This window comes from Urocitellus parryii, chromosome 1 (assembly GCF_045843805.1).
Source record: "Urocitellus parryii isolate mUroPar1 chromosome 1, mUroPar1.hap1, whole genome shotgun sequence".
Classification (NCBI taxonomy): domain Eukaryota; kingdom Metazoa; phylum Chordata; class Mammalia; order Rodentia; family Sciuridae; genus Urocitellus; species Urocitellus parryii.
In genome coordinates this window covers 78,818,314-78,842,647 of record NC_135531.1, presented here as the reverse complement: position 1 = coordinate 78,842,647, position 24,334 = coordinate 78,818,314, and the positions used below count along the sequence as shown (strand labels likewise).

At 33.3% G+C, this 24,334-nt stretch overlaps 1 protein-coding gene across 1 annotated transcript; it reads left to right on the top strand.

Moving 5' to 3' along the window:
• Nucleotides 1-15: 15 nt before the first annotated feature.
• On the top strand, nucleotides 16-24,214 carry Riok2 (RIO kinase 2). The gene is made up of 10 exons (XM_026385894.2): nucleotides 16-123; nucleotides 3,420-3,558; nucleotides 4,207-4,323; nucleotides 6,855-7,030; nucleotides 9,070-9,158; nucleotides 10,799-10,990; nucleotides 15,292-15,384; nucleotides 16,294-16,812; nucleotides 19,323-19,419; nucleotides 23,947-24,214. The coding sequence occupies exons 1-10, from the start codon at nucleotides 58-60 to the stop codon at nucleotides 24,109-24,111; spliced, it is 1,653 nt and encodes a 550-aa protein (XP_026241679.2). The 5' UTR covers nucleotides 16-57; the 3' UTR covers nucleotides 24,112-24,214.
• Nucleotides 24,215-24,334: the final 120 nt, after the last annotated feature.

Here is a 24,334-nt window from a genome sequence, read left to right as displayed (position 1 = left end):
ACCCAGCAGCTTTGCGCGGTCCGGCTGTCTTGGGAGAGGTTTCTGGGGCTTGCAGCCATGGGGAAGGTGAATGTGGCTAAGTTGCGTTACATGAGCCGGGATGACTTCAGGGTCTTGACCGCGGTAAGAAACGCCTTTCACCTTCTCCCTTGTCTCTCCACAACATGCTTCCTTCTTCCTGTTTCTTTAGGTTTGTTGGGAACTGAGTGGGCTCCCTCGGGTCCCTGGGACTTAGCAGAGACTGGGTAGGGGGAACAGAGTACCATGGAGTCGGACTTTTAAAAAAGCTTTTCTTGGGCTGGGGATGTGGCTAAAGCAGTAACGCACTCGCCTGCTTTTCTTAAGGTGCTTATCTTTCGCTAAATAGAGCAGAAGCCCCCCTCTTCTAATTTTTTCTTTCCTGTCCCCTTCTTGAGCTCGAGACGCTTGCATCTCTGGCTTGGGAAACTTTTCTGATTGTTGGCATCCGACCCAGCTGAGAAAGGTTTAAGTCCTCTCCTGAAAGGATTCGTTAGACTTAGAGCATTGTCTTTCCCACTCACAGACTCAGTCACAAAGCGTTCCTTATAGTTAATTCAGAAAACATTTGTCAAGTTTTTAGTAGCAATTTTAGGGTACAAAACAGACAAGAACGGAAGGATATACTCTTCATCATCAAGTAAATGAATAAATAAGCTAGATAACATCAGATAATAAATACTATGAAGATGACAAAGGATAACAAAATGCAGCTGGTGGAAGCTGGGGGCAAGTACAATCTGAAATGTTTTCAGGAAAGACAACTTGAATACAAGAATCTGTAACCGACGTCTATAAGGGTTTTTGTTCAAATTCGGCCTTTGGTAGGCATTGAACAGAGTAGTGTGGCAGAAGCCACTGAATGTTTTTTAATCAGAGTGATAAAATGTGATTTTATTATTAGTCTTATGACACAAAGATCAATACATAGATCTCGGCATTTGCAGAATAAATTAGTGTATTGATTTAAGATCCATTATCTTTTGGTAAGGAATAAGCACCATGATAAGGGGTTCTATATTGTTGTAATTATGTATTAGAATGTGATGTGACTCACTGATTCTTGTATTATTTTAAGGCTTCATGTTTTGGGTTTTTGAAATTAGTCTTAAATAAGCAATACTTAAGGATTAGACTATCCAATGCAAGATCAGTATGAAAGTTGGGAGGCACCTTCCTTTCTCATGTAGATTCTTCAATTCCTCTGGGCTTTCTTTAAATACCTACTGTCACCTCTGAAAGATACCTTCTTTCTGCTTCTTCAGAACACATACTCATTTCTCAGTGCCTCTGACAGAAATAAGGGAGTCAAAGAAAGAGTGTTGGATGCTAGCAGCAGCAGGGACAAAGCATGGGAAAAGAGTAAAGTTTAAGTATGACTTTTTGTGGGTTACTGAAATTATGCCAGATTTATTTAGGTCTGCAGTATTTAAATTATTTTTTTAATCTCACCAAAGAGACCTAGTCATTAAGGTAACATCTCAATCTCAGTTGAATCTTATCAGTGTTGTTACCTTTCCTTGACCTCCCCTTCCCCTTAATGTCTTTGGTTCCTTCTGTATCAATTATGATTGTTTAACTCACCTTAACTTTCAGTATAAATTTTCCCCCAAATTCTGTCCCATAGTCCTCCTTTTTTATCCATTTATATCTTGCTGGTGATTGCATCCACCTCACAGGTTCATTTTTCATCTCTGGCGAATTTAAGTAATATTTCCCTCAATTTAAGACTTCATTCCTAAGAATAGACCCTTAGTTTTCCTTTAAACATCTTCATTTGACTGTTCAAGGCAGTTTCATCAACTGTCTTCCTCCTTTCTTTAACTCCACCAAAAATATATCTATTTTAAAGCTTTCTCTGTCTTCATTTCCAACTTCGATTCTTCATTCCTTTTACCTTCTCATCCATTTGCCAAGCTATGCCATAATGCCATACTATTTCCTAAAGGTCTTCCATTTCTTCCTTTCATTATCACTGCCATTTAACCTGTTCTGGTTGCTATTTCCTCTGAGCTGGAAAGCTATCTTAATTCTCCAGTCTACTTCCTCCAGTTTTTGCCCTCTAAACTACTTGCATATCCCTGCTAATTAAGGTCCCCAAAATAACTGTTCATGTATTTCCTGCACCTAACCATTTTCAAGAGTTTCCTGCTTTCCTCAGTATAAAATATAAAACTCTAGGGTAAAATGTTTTCTCTCATATGAGGAAGCTAGAGACAAAAGAAGGAATGAAAAAAAGCTGGGGGTGGGGAATTTGTGAAAATAGGAGATAGTAGAGTAGAAAGTGGGGACAGGAAGAGGGAGGAGGGGAGAGAAAAGGAAAGTTAATTATATTATGCTATATGCATGTATGAGTATATCACAATGCATCCCAATTGTTTATGTAACTATACTGCTCTGAAGAATTAATAGAAGACCAATAGAGGAAAGCGAGTGGGGGAGGGAAATAGAATTACTGGGAATTGAATGGAGAAAATTATTATATGCTTTTATGAATATGTCAAAATGAGCCCCACTATTATGTGTAATTATAATGCACATATTACATATATGTTTGTGTGTATGCGTATATATGTTCTGTTCTTTTCTCCTCCTCCTCCCCTCCCCCCCACCTCCTTCTCTTCCTCCTCTTCCTCTCTTTTCTTGGTCTACATTTCAGGGCCCTCTGTATTTTAGCATTTTCTAGCCTTATTTGCATGAACTCTACAATTCATTGTACAAGCTTTGTTTATTTCTGCTATCCTGCTGTCTGCTTTCTCTTATGCCCTCAAAGTCAATTTCAAGTATTCCTTCCTTAAAAGTGATCCCTCAGCTAGAACTATTCTCAGTCTGCCCCAAGCTACTTCTTTTGAGTCTCCAGGGGTAAATAGTACTTTTATATTCCTTTTATTCTCTATGTTGCCTAATACAATGCCTACATCTTATGCTATACTACTACAAGTATTTTGGTATTTGCCATGTGTCATTAACTTTGTCCAGCACTCACAATTCCTGTCCATAAAGCAAAGTACAGTAAAAGTGAATATCAGTGATTACTGTGTATGTCAAGTTGTAATTGAAAATATTAAGAAAAGAGAATAATAATGTAGAATTACAGTTATGTGATACATGACAACATTCAGTCAACCATAGACCACTTGTATGCTATCCCATAAGATTATATCACCTATTGACATCAAAACTGTCTTTGTGAAAGTATGTTCTATCATGTTTGCACAAGGAGAAAATTGCCTAATCAGACATTTCTCAGAATGTATGCTTATTATTAAACTATGTGACACCTAACTGTAGCTGGAGAACTGTGTGGTCAGGAGAATTTCAAGAAGTTAATTTCTTAGCAAGGTTTTGATATTCAAGACTTGGTGATGATTATAATTTCATAACATTTCCTTTAATTTCAGGTTGAAATGGGTATGAAGAACCATGAAATAGTTCCCTGCAGTTTGATTGCTTCTATAGCCAGCCTGAAACATGGTGGCTGTAATAAAGTTTTAAGAGAATTAGTGAAACATAAACTCATAGCTTGGGAGCGTACCAAAAGTAAGTATTTTGAGGCAACATTTGTGAATTTTCCAATAATTGGTTCCCCCAGAGCAGGTGTTTGAAAGGCAAGAAATGAGAATTGCCAGACAAGTAAAGCACTAGACCAAGAACTGATCATTCTTTTGTGACATATTCTGTTGGTCAGAAATAGTCACAGAACTGTGCAGATCAAAGGAAGTAGACAAAGGAGTAGCAAAATTATACTGCAGAAGAGCAAGTAGAATAGAGATATTATTGTTACCATTTTTGTGAATTCATTCTGCCACAGGACTCCAGAGCATTAGTTCTCAAACTTGTTTGGTGAAGGATTTTTTTTTTTTTTAACCTGTAATAAGGCAGATAACAGGTGTATACAAAAGTACAAATTATTGGTCAAATCAACATAAAAATTTCTGAGCTTAAAACATTTATCTTTTTATAGATGCTTACAGACTGTTGTCTGTATATGGGGCACACTTTGAGTAACTGCACAGTAGAGAAAAAATGAAAATTACAGAAAAAAATTTAAACTTATAAATCTATATAGTTTATCTTATTCCAACTAAAGCTTCCTAACTTTAAGTTTCTTCTTAAGACTTGAACTGATGTGACTTATTAATATAATACAACTAAAATATAATCTTTCTCATTTGATTTTTTGTCTAGCTGTCCAGGGCTATCGATTGACAAATGCAGGCTATGATTATCTAGCTTTGAAAACACTTTCCTCCAGACAGGTAGTTGAGTCTGTTGGAAACCAGATGGGTGTTGGCAAAGAATCAGGTAAGTGCTAATTGTACTGATAACAGCTTTTTTTTGTCTTTAGTCTATATTTTCCCTTGAGAAACATTTCTTTTTCATGTTTCCATATTTTCCAACAAAATAGTAAATTGTAAAGTTGGTTAGGAGCAGTGCAGATTAGAAACATCCTTAGTTTGGTTTAGTTATTGTTATTTCCATAGGTCTTTCTCTGAAAAGTCATTTGAAGAATTAATTTTTCTCTAATGACTCAAATCTTTGGCACATATTTTATTTGCTCTTATTTTGTATTTGATAAATTGTACATTTACATCAGTTAAAAATATGTACCACATAGATGTAGTAGAAGACAATTAATATCTGAAACCATAAACTTATTTTTCCATCGCAAAATTCTGACCATTAAAGGAACGATGAGTATGTGTAAAATGCAGGCAAAAAAAAAAGCATTCTAAGATAGCATTGAACAAATACTTGTGTGTTTATTTATTTTGTATGTGGAAGACGGGAATAAAAAGATGATTTTTTTTATAGCATACCCTCTTATTACCATTATTTTACCCTATGTAGTTTATTCTAGTTCCATTATTTGTCTAAATTGTGGGAGCAGAATTAAACTTGGATCGAGCCAGATGCAGTGGCACACGCTTTAAATCCCAGCCGCTTGGGAGGCTGAGGCAGGAGGATCATGAGTTCAAAGCCAGACTCGGCAACATAATGAGGCTTTAAACAACTCAGCAAGACCCTCTCTCTAAATAAAATATTAAAAAAGGCTGGAGATGTTGGTTAGTGGTTACGCACCTCTGGATTCAATCCCTGGTACCAAAATTTAAAGAAAACAAAAATTAGAAGTAAAGGAATTATTAGGAAATCTCCACCAAAGAAGGTTCATATGATTTGTATGTCCTCTCTATATCTAGATTATGGTATATATTTAAAAGTGATATAAGATTACTAAATACAGTCTGTGTGTGTAATATATAAACAGAAGTAATGAAATACTTTGGAGGCTGGGGAATGTGGCTCAGTGTTAGAACACTTACCTAGCATGCACAAGGCCCTGGGTTCAATCCCCAGCACCGCAAAAAAATAAATAAATAAATTGATAGATAGATAAACTTTGGGGTAGGCTTCCCATTAACTCTTAAAAAGTGTTCATTTTTTGATTTTTAAGAAATTTATTGCTTGGCAAAATAATGAATGTACAAAAGAGAATACAATAAAAACTAATCTTACTCCTAACTCAAGTCTTTGTCTCCTATTATTACATCCTGAAGCTAACACACTTAGTTAACCCTCTAGAAATGTTCTGTGTAAATACTAGTATATTATATGTATTAAAAATAATATGTATATACATTCACATACTAATTTTAATCACAAGTGACAGCAAACAGTATTATTTCACATATTGATTTAAGTTACTTTCATTTTTGTGAGTAGTAATATGATTAACACCCTTATATAGATGCCTCTATATGTATATACAAATAAATTTGTAAATATATTCTTGAAATTGAATTATCAGGGCATGTATTAGCTTGCTAGGGCTTCTTCTATAGCTAAATACAATAGGTAGCTTAAATGGGAATTTATTTTCTCACAGTTTTGAAGGCTAGAAGTCTAAGATCAGTGTTTGGTTTCTCCTAAAACCTCAAGGTAGCTTGCGGATACAAGCCTTCTTGCTGTGTCTTCTCATGGCTTTTGTTCTGTCCTTTACATCTCATCCTCTTCTGATACGGTCACCAGTTCTAATAGATGAGGACCTCACTCTTATGACTTCATTTAACTTTAATTATCTCTTTAAATGCCCTCTGCCCAGATAGTTACATTGGAGGTTATGATTTCAACAAAGGAATTTTGGAGAGTACACAACTCAGTCCATAACAGGGCAAAAGGCATTGAAAATTAATAGGCATTTAAATTTGTGTATTATCAAATTTTCCTCCAAAAAGCTTGTACCAATTTATACTCTATTCAACAGTGTATAACAGAGCCTATTTCTTAACAGAAATAAGTTAAATTACCTCATGAATAATTAGAACATGCTCTAAATGTCGACATTGCATATAGCAAGTTGTTTGATAGTTGATAAAACTATTAGGTCTTTACTTATTATAGGATTGTATTCTCACACAATTGAAGAATTGAAGTTTATATTTTTGAAAGGGAAGATATTAAGTAACTTCTACAAGGGGACATTTAAGGAACAATTAAATGTTTCCCCACTACATTGATTGTTCTGACATAGGGTAGATGTGGGCACTGAGCATCTTTGAAAACAATCACCTTTAATACATTGCATCTCTGCTTTCTTTTGTAGTAGATATGAATATGTGTTGGCTTGTCATTTTGTATTATATAGTAAAATGGTGAATGCATGGTCATGAAAAGTTTTGTCAAATAAGTTACTACTTAGTGACAAGTGATAGATGTAAATAGATAAGTTACTACTAAGGGGAAAGATGACATACAAATAAAGTCAGGTAAAGTTAGAATTATTTTATCTTATTGCAATAAAAGTAATAAGATATTATTTTTAAATCTGGGTCTAGATATTTACATTGTTGCAAATGAAGAAGGACAGCAGTTTGCATTAAAGCTTCACAGACTAGGAAGAACCTCTTTTCGAAATCTGAAAAACAAGCGGGATTACCATAAACACAGGCATAATGTTTCTTGGCTGTATTTATCTCGTCTCTCTGCCATGAAAGAATTTGCCTACATGAAGGTAATTTCTAAATGATTTTATATTTTTTAACCAAATAATATAAAGACCTTAATGGTAACCATTTCATTAACCTCAAACTCCATTTCTATAGAAAGTCACTTCTAACTTTGTTGCTTGTTATTTTTCTAGTGATTTCCTCCTAGTAAAGGTACTTTTAATTGTTGTTAATGCAAATTTGTATGTGTTTAATATTTGTTCAACATATAGCTATCTATATATTTATCTGTTTTTAATTGAAAACATCAGATAATTACCATTGAAACCAAAACCAAGTTAACTAGTATTTTTTTAACATAAAAAAGGATGTTTACAAAATCTTTAATTTTTAATCTTTCACTTTCAAAAGCTCAGCATATTCATTAAATATCCTTAATAATACTCAAATATCTTCAATAACTAAACAGAAAATGAGATGGGTTTTATTATTTTTTTCAATAGAGTTTGTTATGATTTATCTTTGTGTTTTAAAAAATATTGAATTATTGTTGAATTTGATCTCCAACAATACAAAAAAATTGAATTATTGAAAATTGCTTTAGTGTGCAGTTATTTGGAGATTCAGTTTGTTCTTTGAGTAGGTTGTTTTAATTTATGTGCTTAAGTTTCTAGCAATCATGGGAGAGTTCTTAAGGTAGTGTAAATAAGTGACTGATAACATACATGATAATTTGTATGCTATGATATTCATTCTGTAAGTAAGCAGTTTGGTAGGAATTGAGACATTTTCCCAAAACTGTATTAGTGTTTTTTCAGAGTATTTATTTATTTTATTTTATTTTTTAATTAAAGGTACAGAAGTGGAACTTGTTTGCACATAATATAAATAACACTCCTTAAATGCACTAGTATTTTCCTAAAAGGGAAAGAATAAGACATAAAGATTAAGCTATAGGTTGAGAGTTACACTAAATCACAAGTTCTGTGCAAATATTGATGTTCCTTAAGGTTATCATTTCTGTTAAACTGCCAAAGCGTGTTCAAAATGATCTGCATTTGGAAAATAACTTTAAAAACAAGCAGAAGTCTCTAGTGAGTTGGAAGTAATTTAAATCCTGTCTATCAAAGGTGGGAGGTAGAATAGACAATCTTTCAAAATTAAGTACTGGTGTCGGGGTGGGGTAACAGAGTGGATACTAAAGGGAATAACTAGTATAGTCTGTGGTGTGTTAAAGTTGGTACTGTAACACACAGAAAATGAAGAACACATTTTTAAAAACAAATCATATGATAAATTTAGAGAAAATTTGGTAGAATAGAATAATTGATGAAAGTGTTCTCATGAAGTGATTAGGAGTTAGATTCATAAAACTTAGATATGATTTGACTATGAGAAGACAATGGATTAAAGAGTATTTGAAAACCAGAAAAAGGTGTTCAAACTGAAGTCAATATTTATATGTCCATTGAAGATTTTTTAAAATGGAGCATTGGTGTAAGCATCTTGATTTGGTGTTGATTCATAGAATGAGTTAGGTTCGGTGGCAAGAGAGAGAATTCTAGCAGAGTAATCTGGCATAAATGACAAAGATTTGCTTAGAAATGTTCCCTTTTAAATGCCAGAGAGCACAGATGTATTTTGAAAGAAGTAACAGGACTTTGATAGAAGAAATTATGCATAGGGGAAAATAGATGTGTGAATGATTTGGAGTAACATTTGATTCAGATGACTACAGTCTACATATTTGTTACATATATAAATAGATTTTTTTTGCATATTGTGCTCTGGAAAAAAAAAGTTTAGTGATCTGTAAACCAAGATGCCTGACCTTTAGAATGCATTATTTCCTAATAAGCTAGATGACAGAGCATGTCCTATATCACAATTTGTTTTCATTGAAATATTTTAAGCACATGTTGACAAATAGTAGAGACAAAATAGGGAAATGTCTTAATAGACCATGAGCTTCTTGAGAGCAAAGTTTTTACTATCATTTTTATAACCCTAGCACAGTGCATGATATTTAGTAAACATTGATTTTTAGAGGAAAAGCTAATACAAAAAGACCTCTTCATTAATTTATTTGTTTGCTATGTTTTAGGCATTATATGAGAGGAAATTTCCAGTTCCAAAACCAATTGATTATAATCGCCATGCAGTGGTCATGGAACTCATAAATGGTTATCCTCTGTAAGTATTCATCATTCTTGAAATCATAGGTCCTAATAAATGAGTTCAAAGTTCAGTTATTTTTTTAATTAGTGAAATACTGCTTTTGGGAAATTAGAAATTGACTTGAAGGAGTAGACTCTAAGACAAGTTGAAAACTCAATTTCATTCTGACATTTTGGTTTTGTAATCTCTGATTCATTCAGTATTTTTTGAGTCTGTTATGTGACAGGTACTTATAACTCAGCCATGAACAAAATAAAATTCCTGCCTTTGTGGAACTTATATTCTGATGGAAGAATACATACAATAAGTAACTAAACAAGGAAATATATATGGGGCATATCAGTAAACTGTGGATAAAAATAAGAAGGATAAAAGGAATAGAAATACTAAGGTGGGAATAAAGGATTGCTATCTTACATAGGCCCATCAGGAAGAGTCTCATTAATAAGGTGAAACCTGGGTCCAGAAACTTGGAGAGGATATCATGCATTTATCTAAGACTGTTATAGACATGTTTGCAGCCATGCCTGGAGTGAGAACAGGGCAGTGCAACAGAGGCAAGTAACTAAGAGAGGTGGGAGCATTTTAAGGAGTAACATCAGATAGGTGAGCAAGCGGCTAGTTAACTTAGGATTTGTAGACCCTTGTAAGGGATTTTTAATTTTTATTTAGATAGGATGCCATTGCAGTATTTTGAGCAGAGAAGAAATGTGATCACTCTGGCTACTCTGTATTAAAAGTATACTTAACAAAACACAAAAACATATTAGAAAAATAAATTAGAAGACTTATAATCTAGGCAAGAAGTGATAGTAGCTCTGCTTAGTGATAATCATGAAAGTGATTAAAAGTGGTCAGATTCTGTATATGTTTTGCAGGGAGAACCAACATGACTTGTTTCAGGTTGAATTTGGATGTGAAGGAAGCAAGGAGTCAATGATTACAGCAAGTTTTTTGGCCTGAGTACTGATTAATGAGGAAAACCTGAATATCATGGTGCCCCAAGTAAAAAAAAAAAAAAAAGTATTTCAAGGAGGAGAAAGAAGTTGACTAATTAGAAATGATGACAACTAGGAACTTGAACTAAGAATTTGGACACTGAAATTTTGATAAGAGCTACTTATTGGAATGAAGTAGATGCTTGTTTGTTTGAAGTGGGTTCATTAGAAAGTGGGAGGAAAGCCGGGGACAGTGGTGCACACCTATAATCCCAGCAGCTAGGAGGTTGAGGCAGGAGAATATCAAGTTCAAAGCCAGCCTCAGCAACTTAGCAAGGCCCTAAGCAACTTGGTCAGACCCTGTCTCTAAATAAAAATGTAAAAGAAGGGCTGATGATATGGCTCAGTGGTAAGTGGCCCTGGACACTAAAAAGGAAGGGGGGAAAAAGGAATTGAAAAAGTCTCATGTAAAAAGAATTTGGCTCTAAGGAATGTCCAAAGAAAGGAGGTTGTCATGGAAAGAGCATATGGAATTGAAGTAGGCTGTGGCTTTTTGTTTTAATAGCTGGAACATATTGTACCTGATCTTGGAATGATCAGATAATCTTAAAAACTAGGAAGATAGGGAATGGAAATAATATATATGTACACACACTTTAATAATTAATTTCATTACAATCATGAATGTATACAAATAACCTGTTATTGTTACTTCAGATGTCAGATACACCATGTTGAAGATCCTGCATCAGTATATGATGAAGCTATGGAATTAATTGTGAAACTTGCAAATCATGGGCTGATTCATGGAGATTTCAATGAATTCAATCTCATATTGGATAAAGATGACCATATTACCATGATTGATTTTCCACAAATGGTATCAACTTCTCATCCCAATGCTGAATGGTATATTCTGAAATTGATTATACAGAAGGATGTGTTTGTGCATGAATGAAATTATTTTTTATGTATAATTTTCCAATTTTGGAACACTATCATTTAGGTCAATAACTGGTTTGAAATGGCTGGTTATATTGATACAAAAAAGATAACAAACATTAGAAAGATAAATAGATTCCTATTTATTGAAGGTTATTCAACTACTAGAATTTTCCCCATAAGATAATCTCTTTTTATTTCTTAGTATTTTGAAGGGGAAAAATGTGCTTTGATCCAGTTTTTAAATCCTATTCTTAAAACTTATGTACATATTGGAAAGCTAAAGAAATTGAGGCTTTTATGTATATAAACTACAATGAAGTAATTGTAATTTGACGGATATTCAAGTTAGATTTTCTTAGCCATGAAAACTTTTGTTCAAACAGACTTTTTAGGAACAGTTTTTTAAACATAAAAGACTACTCAGAAGAAATAGAGACATACATGAAGGGGGGAACCCTAGAACCACCACATAACTTTTTTAACTTTCCCCTTTTCTCTCTTCTGTGGTTAGCTTCAAGAGAACTTCACCAAACATAACTCAATAATGTTGGACAGCCCTAAGTAAAAGTTGTAGTTTTGAACTGGACTCAATTACCAGACCAATAATAATTATCTCTTATGTCATTTTTAGCTTTTGTTGGAATTCATATAATATTTCTTCCCTGGCACAAGGCAGAATCAATTTAAATGCTGCAATAATCATATTCTTTATATTACCTAACCATCTAAAGCCAGCCAAGTTGTGAAATATGACCTTTTCCTTTATTTACATGTATTTCATGATGCAGTTCAGTGTAATCTAATTAAGGTTAAGTGTGTTTTTTCTCTTCTGTTCCAAGTTTTATGAGAAACATCTTTTTCATAAAGTAATTGCTGGTACCACTTATGTAGTAGGGTATATTCATTTTTTGCAAAGTTTGAGCTTGAAGCAGTTTACATTAAGTGAAGCTTATCTTCCTCCTGGTTTCCATTAGAAAATGTCTATACATATGGTAGAGGAAGAAGTATCATTTAAAAAATATTTCCAAGAAAACAATACTAGAAGATTAATGGCTTACATTTGGATGGTCAGTACTCTGGTTATTAACTAAACCATTTTTATTATATGGAATAGCATATAGTTATACAATAAAGGAACATGTGGGAACCACCATTTAGAGAAGGAATTGATGACTATGTTCTAAGTTTAAGCTGCATTATTTTTTAGGGAGACATTGTGATTTAATTCAAATTTTTATGGAAGAATACTGGGGCAAAGGACTTGTGCTAAGTACTAGAGATTTCAGTATAAATAAATCCAGTTTCTGCTTTTGAAAAAGTTATTGTCTATTGGGTAAAATGTGAACATGTATAAAATGATAACTTAAAAATTTATTAAGGTTTTACCTAGGATACCCTGACAGCAAGTAATGGTGGCATTGTCTTCCTACTCCGAGACTTCATTGTTCTAAAAATAACTTAGTTAATTCCTAGGTCCTTGATCCACTTTGAGTTTAGTGCATGGTGAGAAAGAGGGGTTTAATTTCATTTTGTTGCATATGGATTTCCAGTTTTCCCAGCACCATTTGTTGGAGAGGCTATCTTTTCTCCAATGCATGTTTTTGGCTCCTTTGTCTAACAGAAGATAATTGTAATGTTGTGGGTTAGTCTCTGTGTCCTCTATTCTGTATCTTTGGTCTACCAGTCTGTTTTGGTGCCAGTACCATGCTGTTTTTGTTACTATTGCTCTGTAGTATAGTTTAAATGTCTGGTATAGTGATGCCACCTGCTTTGCTCTTCCTGCTAAGGATTGCTTTAGCTATTCTGGGTCTTTTATTTTTCCAGATGAATTTCATGATTGCTTTCTCTCTTTCTATGAGGAATGCCATTGGGATTTTGATCAGAATGGCATTAAATATGATAGTGCTTTTGGTAGTATGGTCATTTTGATAATATTAATTCTGCCTATCCAAGAGCAAGGTAGATCTTTCCATCTTCTGAGGTCTTTGATTTCTTTAGGGTTCTGTAGTTTTCATTATATAGATCTTTCACCTCTTTCATTGATTCCCAAGTTTTTTTGTTATTGTTGTTTTGGTTTGTTTGTTTGTTTTTTGAGGCTATTGTAAATTGGGTAGTTTTCCTCGTTTCCCTTTCAGAGGATTTGTCACTGATATACAGAAATGCCTTTGACTTATGGGTGTTGACTTTATATCCTGTTACTTTGCTCAATTCATTTACTAGTTCTAGAAGTTTTCTGGGTCTTCTAGGTATAGAATCATTTCGTCAGCAAATAGTGCTGATTGAAGTTGTTCTTTTCTTATGTGTATCCCTTTAATTTCTTTCATCTGTCTAATTGCTCTGGCCAGTGTTTCAAGAACTATGTTCAATAGAAGTGGTAAAAGAGGGCATCCCTGGTGTCTAATAGAAGAATGAGTAGGCCCTAATCTTCATCATGTGGGATTAGGTTCCATTTTCCTTAATAAGGCTTCTATAGCACAAGAATTAAAACCAAGAATCAATAAATGGGATGGACTCAAACTAAAAAGTTTCTTCTCAGCAAAAGAAACGATGTATGAGGTGAATTGAGAGCCTACATCTTGGGAGCCAATTTTTACCCCTCACACATCAGATAGAGCACTAATCTCTAGGGTATATAAAGAACTCAAAAAGCTAAGCACCAAAAAACCAAATAACCCATTCAGTAAATGGACCAAGGACATGAACAGACACTTCTCAGAAGGAGATATAACTGATTGTATATCAGTTAACAAATATATGAAAAAATGTTCATCATCTCTCACAATTAGAGAAATGCAAATCAAAACTACTCTAAGATATCATCTCAGTCCAGTCAGAATGGCAGCTATGAAGACAAACAACAATGAATGTTGGCGAGGATATGGGGGAAAAGGCACACTCATATTCTGCTGGTGGGACTGCAAATTGGTGCAACCAAAATGGAAAGCAGTATGGAAAATCCTTGGAAAATTGGGAATGGAACCACCATTTGACTTCTTTGGGTCTATACCCAAAGGACTTAAAAACAGCATACTATAGGGACACAGCCACATCATTGTTTATAGCAGCACAATTCACAATAGCTCAACTGTGGAACCAACCTAGATGCCCCTTAGTAGATGAATGGTTAAAAAAAAAAAAAAATGTGGCATATATACGCAATGGAATACTACTCAGTAATGAAAGAGAATAAAATCATAGCATTTGCAAGTAAATGGATGGAGTTGGAGAATATAATGCTAAGTAAAATTAGCCAATCCCAAACAAATGCCAAATGTTTTCTCTGATATAAGGCAACTGACCCATAATGGGTACGGAGGTGGAGCATGGAATAGACGAATAGGCAGAGGGGTGGGAGGGAAAAGGAAGGGGCAGGAGGTTAGCAATGATGGTGGAATGTGATAGATATCATTATCCAAAGTACATGTATGAAGACATGAATTGGTATGAACATATCTTATATTACAGAGATATGAAAAATTATGTTTTCTATGTGTAATAAGAATGTAATGCATTGCACTGTCATGCATTTAAAAATAAAATCAATTAAAAAATAGTTAAGATCCAAGAAGATGGTCAATTCCATGTCATCCTGTCCTTAATTCTGCATTATCTGGAAATTGTCTACAGAAGTGAATCAATTTTTGCAGCATACTGGTGACCAAAAAACAACCTAAACTGCTCTCAGTTCAGATTAACATGTCTTCAGATCATTATTTATAAGCTACAGCGTGATTTATCCCTTTGGGTATTACTATAGTTTAGCTAATGGATAGCAAAGATATATAAACTTAATTCAGTAGTCTCTAAACTTTTCCTTGAATCATTAATCTCTTTTTTTATCTTTAGCTTTCCCAGTTGGCAAGGGATTCTAGTGGGTATTGCTAATGGGTACATTACCAGACAGATCGGGGACTAAAGAGGATAAGTGGAAACCTCCCAACCTGTAGACCCATGGTCTTCTTCACTCATTAGTTCATGCTCAGTCCCCCACCCCCCAATGTATCTTACTGCATATTAAGTAACAATGTGAGAAAACCCTGATTTTTCTAATCATAGGAACTGTATTGACAAGCTTATATCTCTAAAGAGTTCCTCCTATTTTCATTTTTTCAAATGTAATGTCACTGATTTATATTTCTTTCATGTAACATTTTTCTCCTTTATGCTTGGAGCACAAATATCATAACTAATGTTATTGACATTGGCTAATTAGGAAAATGGCAAGTGATGAGGCAATATAAAAAAGTGATTTTTTGCTTTTGCAGGTATTTCGACAGAGATGTTAAATGCATTAGAGATTTCTTCATGAAACGTTTTGGCTATGAAAGTGAACTTTACCCTGCCTTTAGTGATATCAGGTTTGTCCTCAACATGGCTTAAAATGCAATGCTAGGGCTCACTAAATATCTGATTTATTTAATTCTAAAGGTTAATACTTTAAAAGATGTCAAATAGTAATGTTTGACACTTTGTGTTTGCTTTTGAATTTCATTGCCCTACAGTATAACAATGGAACTTAAAAATTTGAAAACATCTGCCTTTGATCTATTAAGGCATTGCTTAAATTTTGAAATGGAATAGATATATAGTTTCTTACAAATTCAAGAACCTTTATTCTATTTTGAAGGCTGTGTAAATAACCTATTCATAAGAAATCTAACAAAATACTTTCTTAAATTTTTGTTTTTTCCTTTATTCAGAGTACAAACTGTCTTTAATTCACTCTTGAAACATAATCATGTATACTCTCTAAGTTTCCTCATTTGTTTTGTGTACTTAAGATATTCTTGATTTGGGATACCTTACATAAGTTAAAAGAAATCTTTAGCTGTTTTTGAAAGCTAATTTACTAAGTTAAATACCAGCTGAAGTTTTTGGTTTTGTGTTTTTTAAAGAATTGAACTATCCATCCATCCATCTATCTATCTATTTATTTATTTATTTATTATGGTGCAAAGGGTCAAATCCAGTGCCTCACCTGTGCTAGGCAAGCACTCTATCACTGAGCTACAACAGCAGTCCCCCAACTGAAATCTTTACAACTTTGTTATTAATATGTGTTGCTTTTCTCTTATTATATTTTATTCTTAAAGTGACACCTGTATCTTTTTTGTGTACTTAAGTAATTTAAGTATTATATTTTAGGCAAGGAAAAATATTGTAGACTATTGAACTCACTTGAATCATAGCTTATTAGAGGAGTTGATATTTATCCATCTCATTTTTTTCCCCCTCTTTCAGTGTTTGACACTTTTTTTTCTTCGTAGGAGAGAGGATTCTCTTGATGTTGAGGTTTCTGCCAGTGGTTACACAAAGGAAATGCAGGCAGATGATGAACTGCTACATCCAGTAGGTCCAGATGATGAAAATACTGAAACTGGGGAGGGATCTGATTTCTCATTTTCTGATGAAGAAGTATCAGAAAAAGCAGAGGATTGTAGGTCAGAAATTGAAAGGGAACAGAACTTTGAAGATGAATCAGGTGGCTACTGTTGCAGCTTATCTGGAGAATCTGAACAAACAAAAAAAGACAGTTTGTCAGAGGAGAGTGCTGAGGCACACACACTTGAAATGACTGAATTCAGTCAAGCTTTGGAAGAAATAAATGGATGGGAATGTGAACACAAGTCAGAAACTGAATTTTCTGAGGAGAAGAACCAAAATGATATCAAGCAAGATGGTCAGACAGGTCAAGAAGAAATTCCTGCTGGCTCTGAAGAGTATGAAGATGAATGCCCTCATCTGATTGCTTTGTCATCATTAAACAAAGATTTCATGCCTTTCAGGTATATATTTTTGTTGATTGCTTTTTTTTTTTTTTTTCTTGAGACCAATGCTTTTTTTTTTCTTCTTCTTCTGGTAAATGAATGTTTTTGAAGAGAAACCAAATAGTATGACAGTTGTAGTCTGCCATCATTATGTGTAAAATGAAAGCCAAATAACCTTTTTGTTGTAAAACTTCAAAATACCTTCCTTTTCATTTAGCCTGATTTGAGGCAATCTGTTCACTAAATTTCAAATAATTCTGGCTTAAAGTACAAATTGATGACTTTCAACAAATTAATATAGGTATCTTGATAAATTGATTGCATTTTAGATGGATGAGTTCTTTTGTTTTCATAGTGACATGTATAATGTGTATGTTTGAGCTAGATAAAAACATGTAAGTATATGCAATGTGTAGTAAATGTGCTTTCAATATAAAATGACTACAGTGAATTTTCTTGGACTTTGAACCCTTTCTTTTTTATTCATATTAGTTAAAATTATATGATAGTATTGTTTTCCTCTAGATTTGGGAAGCATATTCAGAATCAAACTACAGTTCAATAAATACTGGTTTTGTTTATCTAAAAATAATAATAGAGCAAAATTAAATCAGCTCCACACTTACTAAATGATTGGGCTTGCATCTCAAGGCTGCCTTTATCTTTATACTTTTATTTATGAAGCACAACTTGAGAATTTTGTTCCTTTTCCTCATAGCTCTGTGTCTTCAGTCTCATGGCTATTGCCATTTAAATAATAAACTTAAAATTTAAAGCATAAGCATTTAAGGAAAAAAGTCCAGCTTATCAGTGGTTCAGAATTTTGAGTGAATGTGTTGGTCTGGGTTCTCCATAGAAAAAACTAATAGATTTATTACAGATGCTCTTCAACTTACTATGGGGCTACATTCTGATAAAACTCGTAAATAGATTATATTGTAAGTCAAAATGCATTTAATACACTTAACCTGTTGAACATCATTGCTTCGTAACACAGTACACTGTAGAGTATGTATTATTTACCCTCATGATTCCTTGGTTGACTAGTAGCTGCAACTTCACTGTCATTGTCCAGTACCTTGAGAAAGTAAAATATTATATCACTAGCCTGAGGAAAGGTCAAAATTAAAAATATTGTTTTTAGTAAATACATACCTCTTTTGCTCGGTGTGAAGTTAAAAAAAAAAAAAAGTAAAATCATAATTGAAAACAGTCTGTATAAGGAATTGACTCATGTGGTAATATAGGCTGAGAAGTCCCAGGATCTGTTGGAGACCCAGGAGATCTAGTGATATAATACTAACCCAAATCTGAAGGCCTAACAACCAGGAGAGTCAATAATGTAGGTTCCAGTCTGAGGTCAAAAGCAGAAGACTAATAATGTCCCAGCTCTGAGACAGGCAAAGAAAGCAGTTTCTCTTTATTCTGCCTTTTTGTTCTAACCAAACCTTCAGTGGATTGTATGAGGCCTAGCTACATGGGGGAGGTCCATCTCCTTTACTTTGTCTACCAATTCAAAAACAGTCTCACTAGATACACCCTGCATAATGTTCAAACAAATATCTGGCACCCCGTGGTGCAGTGAAGTTATACATAAAATTAACTATCACAGTGATAATTAAAAAAAAAAAAAAAAAACCTACATAGCTTTAAGTAGTTTTCTAAGCAGGGAATGGAAGTAATTGTTTTCACTCTGAACACGTGCTGGGCAAAACTTATTATTTGCAATAGAAGCCAAATAGGTGTTGCTGAAAAATATCACCCATTAATATTGTCTGAGTTTTTTATGCAAAGTGAAAAACAAGTTAGACAGTTCCCATGCTTATAGGTTTTTTTTGTTGTTGTTGTTTTGTTTTTTGGGGGGTGGGGGGATTGTTTGTTTGTTTGTTTGTTTGTTTTTGGTATCAGGAATTGAACCCAGGAGTGCTTAACCACTGAGCTACATCCCCAGCCATTGTTTATTTTTATGTTGAGACAGGGTCTTGCTGAATTTCTTAGGGCCTCCATAAGTTGCTGATGCTGGCTTTGAACTTGTAATCTTCCTGTTTCAGCTTCCCAATTTGCTTGGGTTTTAAGCATGCATCACCATGCCCAGCTCCATGCTTATAGTTTTTTCTGCCTTAGCAGAGCAGAATCATGCACTACTATCTCTGTCCCCATTCTATCTACTATTGTTTGCTACAAGGAAGGAAGGAAAAGTAAAGCAGAGATTTAGATTGTGAGAGGAAGATTTGTATAGTGCAGTGAAAGAGGAGGAAAAGAGACATGAAGAGAAGCAATGAATTTTGATAACTGACAATCTGCCATTTTGGATTTTCAATAGTGACTATGAGAATGTTGAAAAATTGTTAATATGTTGGGCTGAATTTTAGGTAGTTTTACCTTCATAGAAATTCTAACTGTAATTGATCTTGAGGTATTTTATGTCTAAGCTTTATTTTTATGTAAGAAGTAATATAAATTAATCAAGTATGACTAGTTACATTATAAGAATTAACTAAAGAAATTGTGTGGTTTTTTTATTTTAGAGATGAAGAAAATATGACAAATATTAATCAGAAAAGAACAAGAACTCTGAGTGTTACTTCTGCAGGCAGTATTGTTAGCTGTTCAACAATTCCTCCGGTAAGCATTCACATAGCATTTACCAAATGTTGATTTGATCACTACTATGGACATATTAATGAGCTCAGTTACTGTGAGGATTTCAAGACACCTTTGGACATTTGGACTTCACACATTTTATAAAATTATAGCAGGTATAAATATAGTAATATAAGATATAGTGTTCACTTTAAGTGGAATGTGCAAAGCTTTCCAGAAAAAAAGTGATATAAATTAGCTTGAACTTAAAGGATAAAGTCATAGATATTTTAGGTCCAAAATTCACATGTGGTTTAGTTACTTCATTTTAACAATGAGTAAGATTGCGGCCAAGATAGGTTATGTAACTTTGTTCAGTTATCTAGAGAAACAACTAATAGCAGTGAGAATAAAGCATAAAGATGCATCTCCTTTACTAGCTAGTTTGTTTTTGAATTTTCAAAGAGAAAAATGGGTTAATTTAAAAAATTTGAAATCTCAGATTTTTGTTACATCCTTTGAACATTTAGCAGCAATTATCCAAAGAAATTACAAAAGGGACACTGGACAGAACAATGAACAAAAATATTCTAGCTCCTACTGAGGAATTCTTTTGCTTGCCAGCTTTTTCAGAGCTGATCAGAAGGAAGAGTCAGTTTAGAACTAATTATATCCCACAGAGCAAAGCCATTCTCATTGTCTGTGGAGATAGTGTCTGTCCTACACTCTGACATCAATATTATAAAGCTGTATGTGACTCTTATTTGCCATTTAGGAATTATATGAATTTATAAGTATCATAATTCTTCTGATAACTGAGATATACTCACTCCTGGTTTTCTATCAAAACCAAGTCTGAATCCTTTGGTAATCAACAAAAACTAGTGTTTAAGTCTATAGCATACTATCTTATTTCCTAGCCTTCTTTAAAGACTATGCAGTGTTTTGAAAATTGTAGTTTGAATGTTCTAAGATTCTTTTGTAACATTAGAAAGTAAAGCAACATACTAATTTGTCAGGTTTTTTTTTTTCGTATATGAAAAGTACATAATTGATTTATTGGCTTTTTCCCATTTACGTTAAGTACTATCAAAGCCAGTTTTTAATGATAACTTTTTTTAAATGAGCAAAAGAATAAAATTAGTTTAGAAACTAAGAAAGGAAGAAATAAAATGAGCAGTTGGAAAGGCTAGGAAATAAGTAAATTTATTAAAAAAAGAAAATAACTTCTTTTTTCTGAACTTATTCCAAGTTCAGAAATATTGTCAATAAATTAAAATACATGTCCTGTGAGGAATAATATGGGATATTTGCAAAAGTCAATTAGAGCCATTAAAAACAAGGTAAAAATAACACTACTATTTATAATATAGCACACTTTTAGCTCTGGAACCTTTACTTGATATCAGAAACATCATTAAAAATGTGAAGTCCTAGTAATCTTATTGGTTCCCTATTCTCTTTATGATGGTCTGGCAATTTATCTATTTTCTGAACATAAAATTGAAATCTATGAAGCATCTATTATATTCAAAAGTTTTCCTTTTAAATATCATCAACCTACTTTATCAGATATTTCTCATAATTATTCTGCCAGTCCACTCTTGGCTTTAGTATTTTCTATAATATTGGGATTTATTTACCCTTCTTTCTTTGATTTCTCAGAATTAAAGCATAATTTTTAATTAGTTATTGAATTTGAAAAAAAGATTCTTAATTTATACTACATCTTTAAATTCTAACTTATGCTTTCTTCCATATGGAAAGATGATGGCATTGACATTGTCAGAAGCCAGGTTAAAATTGTGTTTGCGTGTTTTAAGCATTATTTTTACTGCTCTGATATTCTTATACCATCTCTCTTACTAGCCAGCATCATGAACATTTAGAATGGAGTTTAGAGTGGAGTCAGGCCTATAACTGTTACATCTTGAGTTTTATAAGTTACATTATGAAAAACAAATTTGCTTTCTTGGGAGGGGATAAAATATCTCTTCTACCTAGCTTGATCAATAAAGATTTCTTCTGATCATTTGAAACAAACTTATTATCTTAATTCTACATTTTCTTAAAATTTTTGTCACACGCTTTTCTTTGGGGGTAACATTTCATTTTGTTAAAGGACCAGGAGAAAACAAACTTTGTTACCTCCATTAACTTGATATTTGTTGTTTTGTTACCTGCACAAAGGTAAAAGATTTTGTGTGTGTGACTTAAAATTTAATTATAAAATCTTTCTTCCTTAAAGTAGTTTTATGATTTCTATTTCTTGGCCATTTATAAACCCTATTCTTAATAATATATAGCAAAATTAAATTATAATTAAACAGTAAGAGAAATTGCTTTGTAATAAATACATGTATAGCTACCACCGAGTAGAACAATATTTTTGCTTTAACAATAATGAAGGGAGATGATTTTTCATTAGTTTTTTTATACTCCCTAATATAACACACAAGTATTTTTACACAGTTTTTAAGTGGAGTTTTCTTAACATCAAGAAAAAATAACTTTGTATCATCTGTAAGTTAGTCTGAATTTGAGAGGAGACACATGGAAATCTCTTCAAAATAAATAAGGGAAAATTCAAACAGAATAATTAGGAACAAAGGTTTTTTTTTTCCCCACTTGGAAATATTATGTAGGCCTCTGTCTGGTTTTCGAATTTAAACACGGCACATAATCTACTGACTTCCTGTGACTTTCCATCTTCTCTCTGCTGGATGCTTTCTTTTCTAGTCCCATTTTTTTCTTTAGTTTCTATTTGGCAATATAGGTACCGGTGATTTTTTTGAATGATATTTTCTGGGTCTTTTATTACTAAGACTATTTTTATTTTGTTATCAAACATGATTGGAAATTTGGTTACCTGTTAGCCTGTGATTAGGAAATAATTTTCCTTCAGGATTCTGAAATTATTGTTTCTGTCTTCAAGCTTACAGTATTAGTATTGTAGTTAAGAATATGCAGAAGAGCTTCAGATTCTTTTCTCCAGTTGGGAAAGAGTGGTATTCATAGTTTCTGGGGTAAGGGAATACTCCTAAAACTTAGCTAATTCTGCTTTTAGTCTTGAAACTTCTGGAATGGCAGGTTATTTTGTCTCCCACCTTCCTGGGTTTAAGAGGCTGCATCATTTGGAGCCATCAGACTCTGTAGAAACCTCTCTCTCTTTTTTTTTGTTTAGGCTCTGATTCTTCCTATCTTTTTTCTCTTTCTTGTCTCATACCTTTCCTTCTATGAAGAATCATTAAACAACAACAAAAGGATAGCTTTAAAGCTTGTTGTTAATTGATTGTAACTAAACTGCATTTAACTTATCTGGTTTACAGTTTATTATACCTAAGACTGAAGAAACAGTCCAGTAAGCCAACTAGTTCATCTCGCCTCATTTTACTTGTCTAACCCATTGTTATTTAACTTTTTAACTTAGCAGATTTTTTTTTTTAATAAATGCTACTTGGTAAGGCATATGATCCTTGCTTCTATCTTTGCAATTTTTTCTTCTGTTTTAGGAGACAAGTTGAATGGTGCAAGGTTATATACTAGTAAACAGCAGGCTCTGCTGCTGCAGAAAAAGAAAAAGTCATTGTGGACTAAGTATTTCAGATTTCTTTTTCATTATTTACGTCATGGAACATGCAGCCTATCTTAATAAACAATTTTGGATTTTTAATCATTTACTGTGAGAAAACATTCTAACAACTATAGAGAAACTTTTCTATGAGTAGCTGCTGCCATATGTCATTCCAACAACTGAAATTGTGAAGGCATTCTTGGATATATTGTCAACAGTTAATGCTTTCAAAAATAATTTCCCAACCATTTCTAGCCGGGTGTGTTGGCACTCGCCTGTAATCCCAGCAACTCGGGAGACTGAAGCAGGAGGATCACCAATTCAAAGCCAGCCTTAGCAACTTAGCAAAACCCTGTCTCAATAAAACAAAAAAAGTGGGGCTAGGAATGTGGATCAGTAGTAAGCACCTGTGGGTTCAATCTCTAATACCAGAAAAACAAAACAAAACCATGTCTACTTTTACGTAGAAAGCAACATAGTTTTCTCATTTGTTGGTGGTATTTAAATAATTGTTGCTACTGGTATATATAATAATAAGTTTTAGGTATATAATCTATATTTCTGTTAGGAATTTGATTTTTCATTTTTGTTTTTGGCACTGGGAATTGAACCCAGGGACTCTTTACTACTGAGCTACAGTCATTTAAATCTTTATTTTTTATTTAGAGACACGGTCTCATTAAATTTCTGAGGGTTTTACTAAGTTGTGGAGGCTGGCCTCAAACTGCTTTAGCCTCATGAGTCACTGGGATTATAACATGTGCCACCATGTCAAGCAGGAATTTTAGTTTTAGGGGTTTTTTTAGTTTTTTTTAATCTTTGTAACAGTTTCTACTATTTTATTGCTGGTTATATACTACTGTGGAATTGTAAAAACTCATGCTTTTAAAAGATATAAATGTATAAGGTATTAGCAATGTACATCTTTATATTAGTGAATTTGTGCTCCTTATCAAAATGGTTATCAATAATACTAATATGTGAAATCTTTCCAGGAATTGGTGAAACAGAAGGTTAAACGTCAGTTGACGAAACAGCAAAAATCAGCTGTCAGACGTCGATTACAGAAAGGAGAAGCAAATATTTTTACCAAGCAGCGGAGAGAAAACATGCAAAATATTAAATCAAGTTTGGAAGCAGCTGGCTTTTGGGGAGAATAATAAAAAGGATGGATATTTTTAACGTATATTTTTAAGTTACCATAACCCTATTTACAGCTACTTGTACTCTTTATTGGACCAAAGCCAATAAATAAATAGATAAATAAACCCTCTTCAGTTTGACTCATTCTCAATATGTCTTCCAAAGAAAAAGTAATTCTGCTAAAACAACCATTTTTTTCAAGTAATTTATACGACTTTAGTATACTAAAAGAAAGTTTTC

Bases quoted from the DNA above. Each gene is read 5' to 3' on its own strand.
- Riok2 (XM_026385894.2), top strand. From the start codon at position 58: ATGGGGAAGGTGAATGTGGCTAAGTTGCGTTACATGAGCCGGGATGAC. The intron at 3,559-4,206 runs GTAAGTATTTTG...TTTTTTGTCTAG, and splicing joins AGCTTGGGAGCGTACCAAAA to CTGTCCAGGGCTATCGATTG. The intron at 15,385-16,293 runs GTTTGTCCTCAA...TTTTCTTCGTAG, and splicing joins CCTGCCTTTAGTGATATCAG to GAGAGAGGATTCTCTTGATG.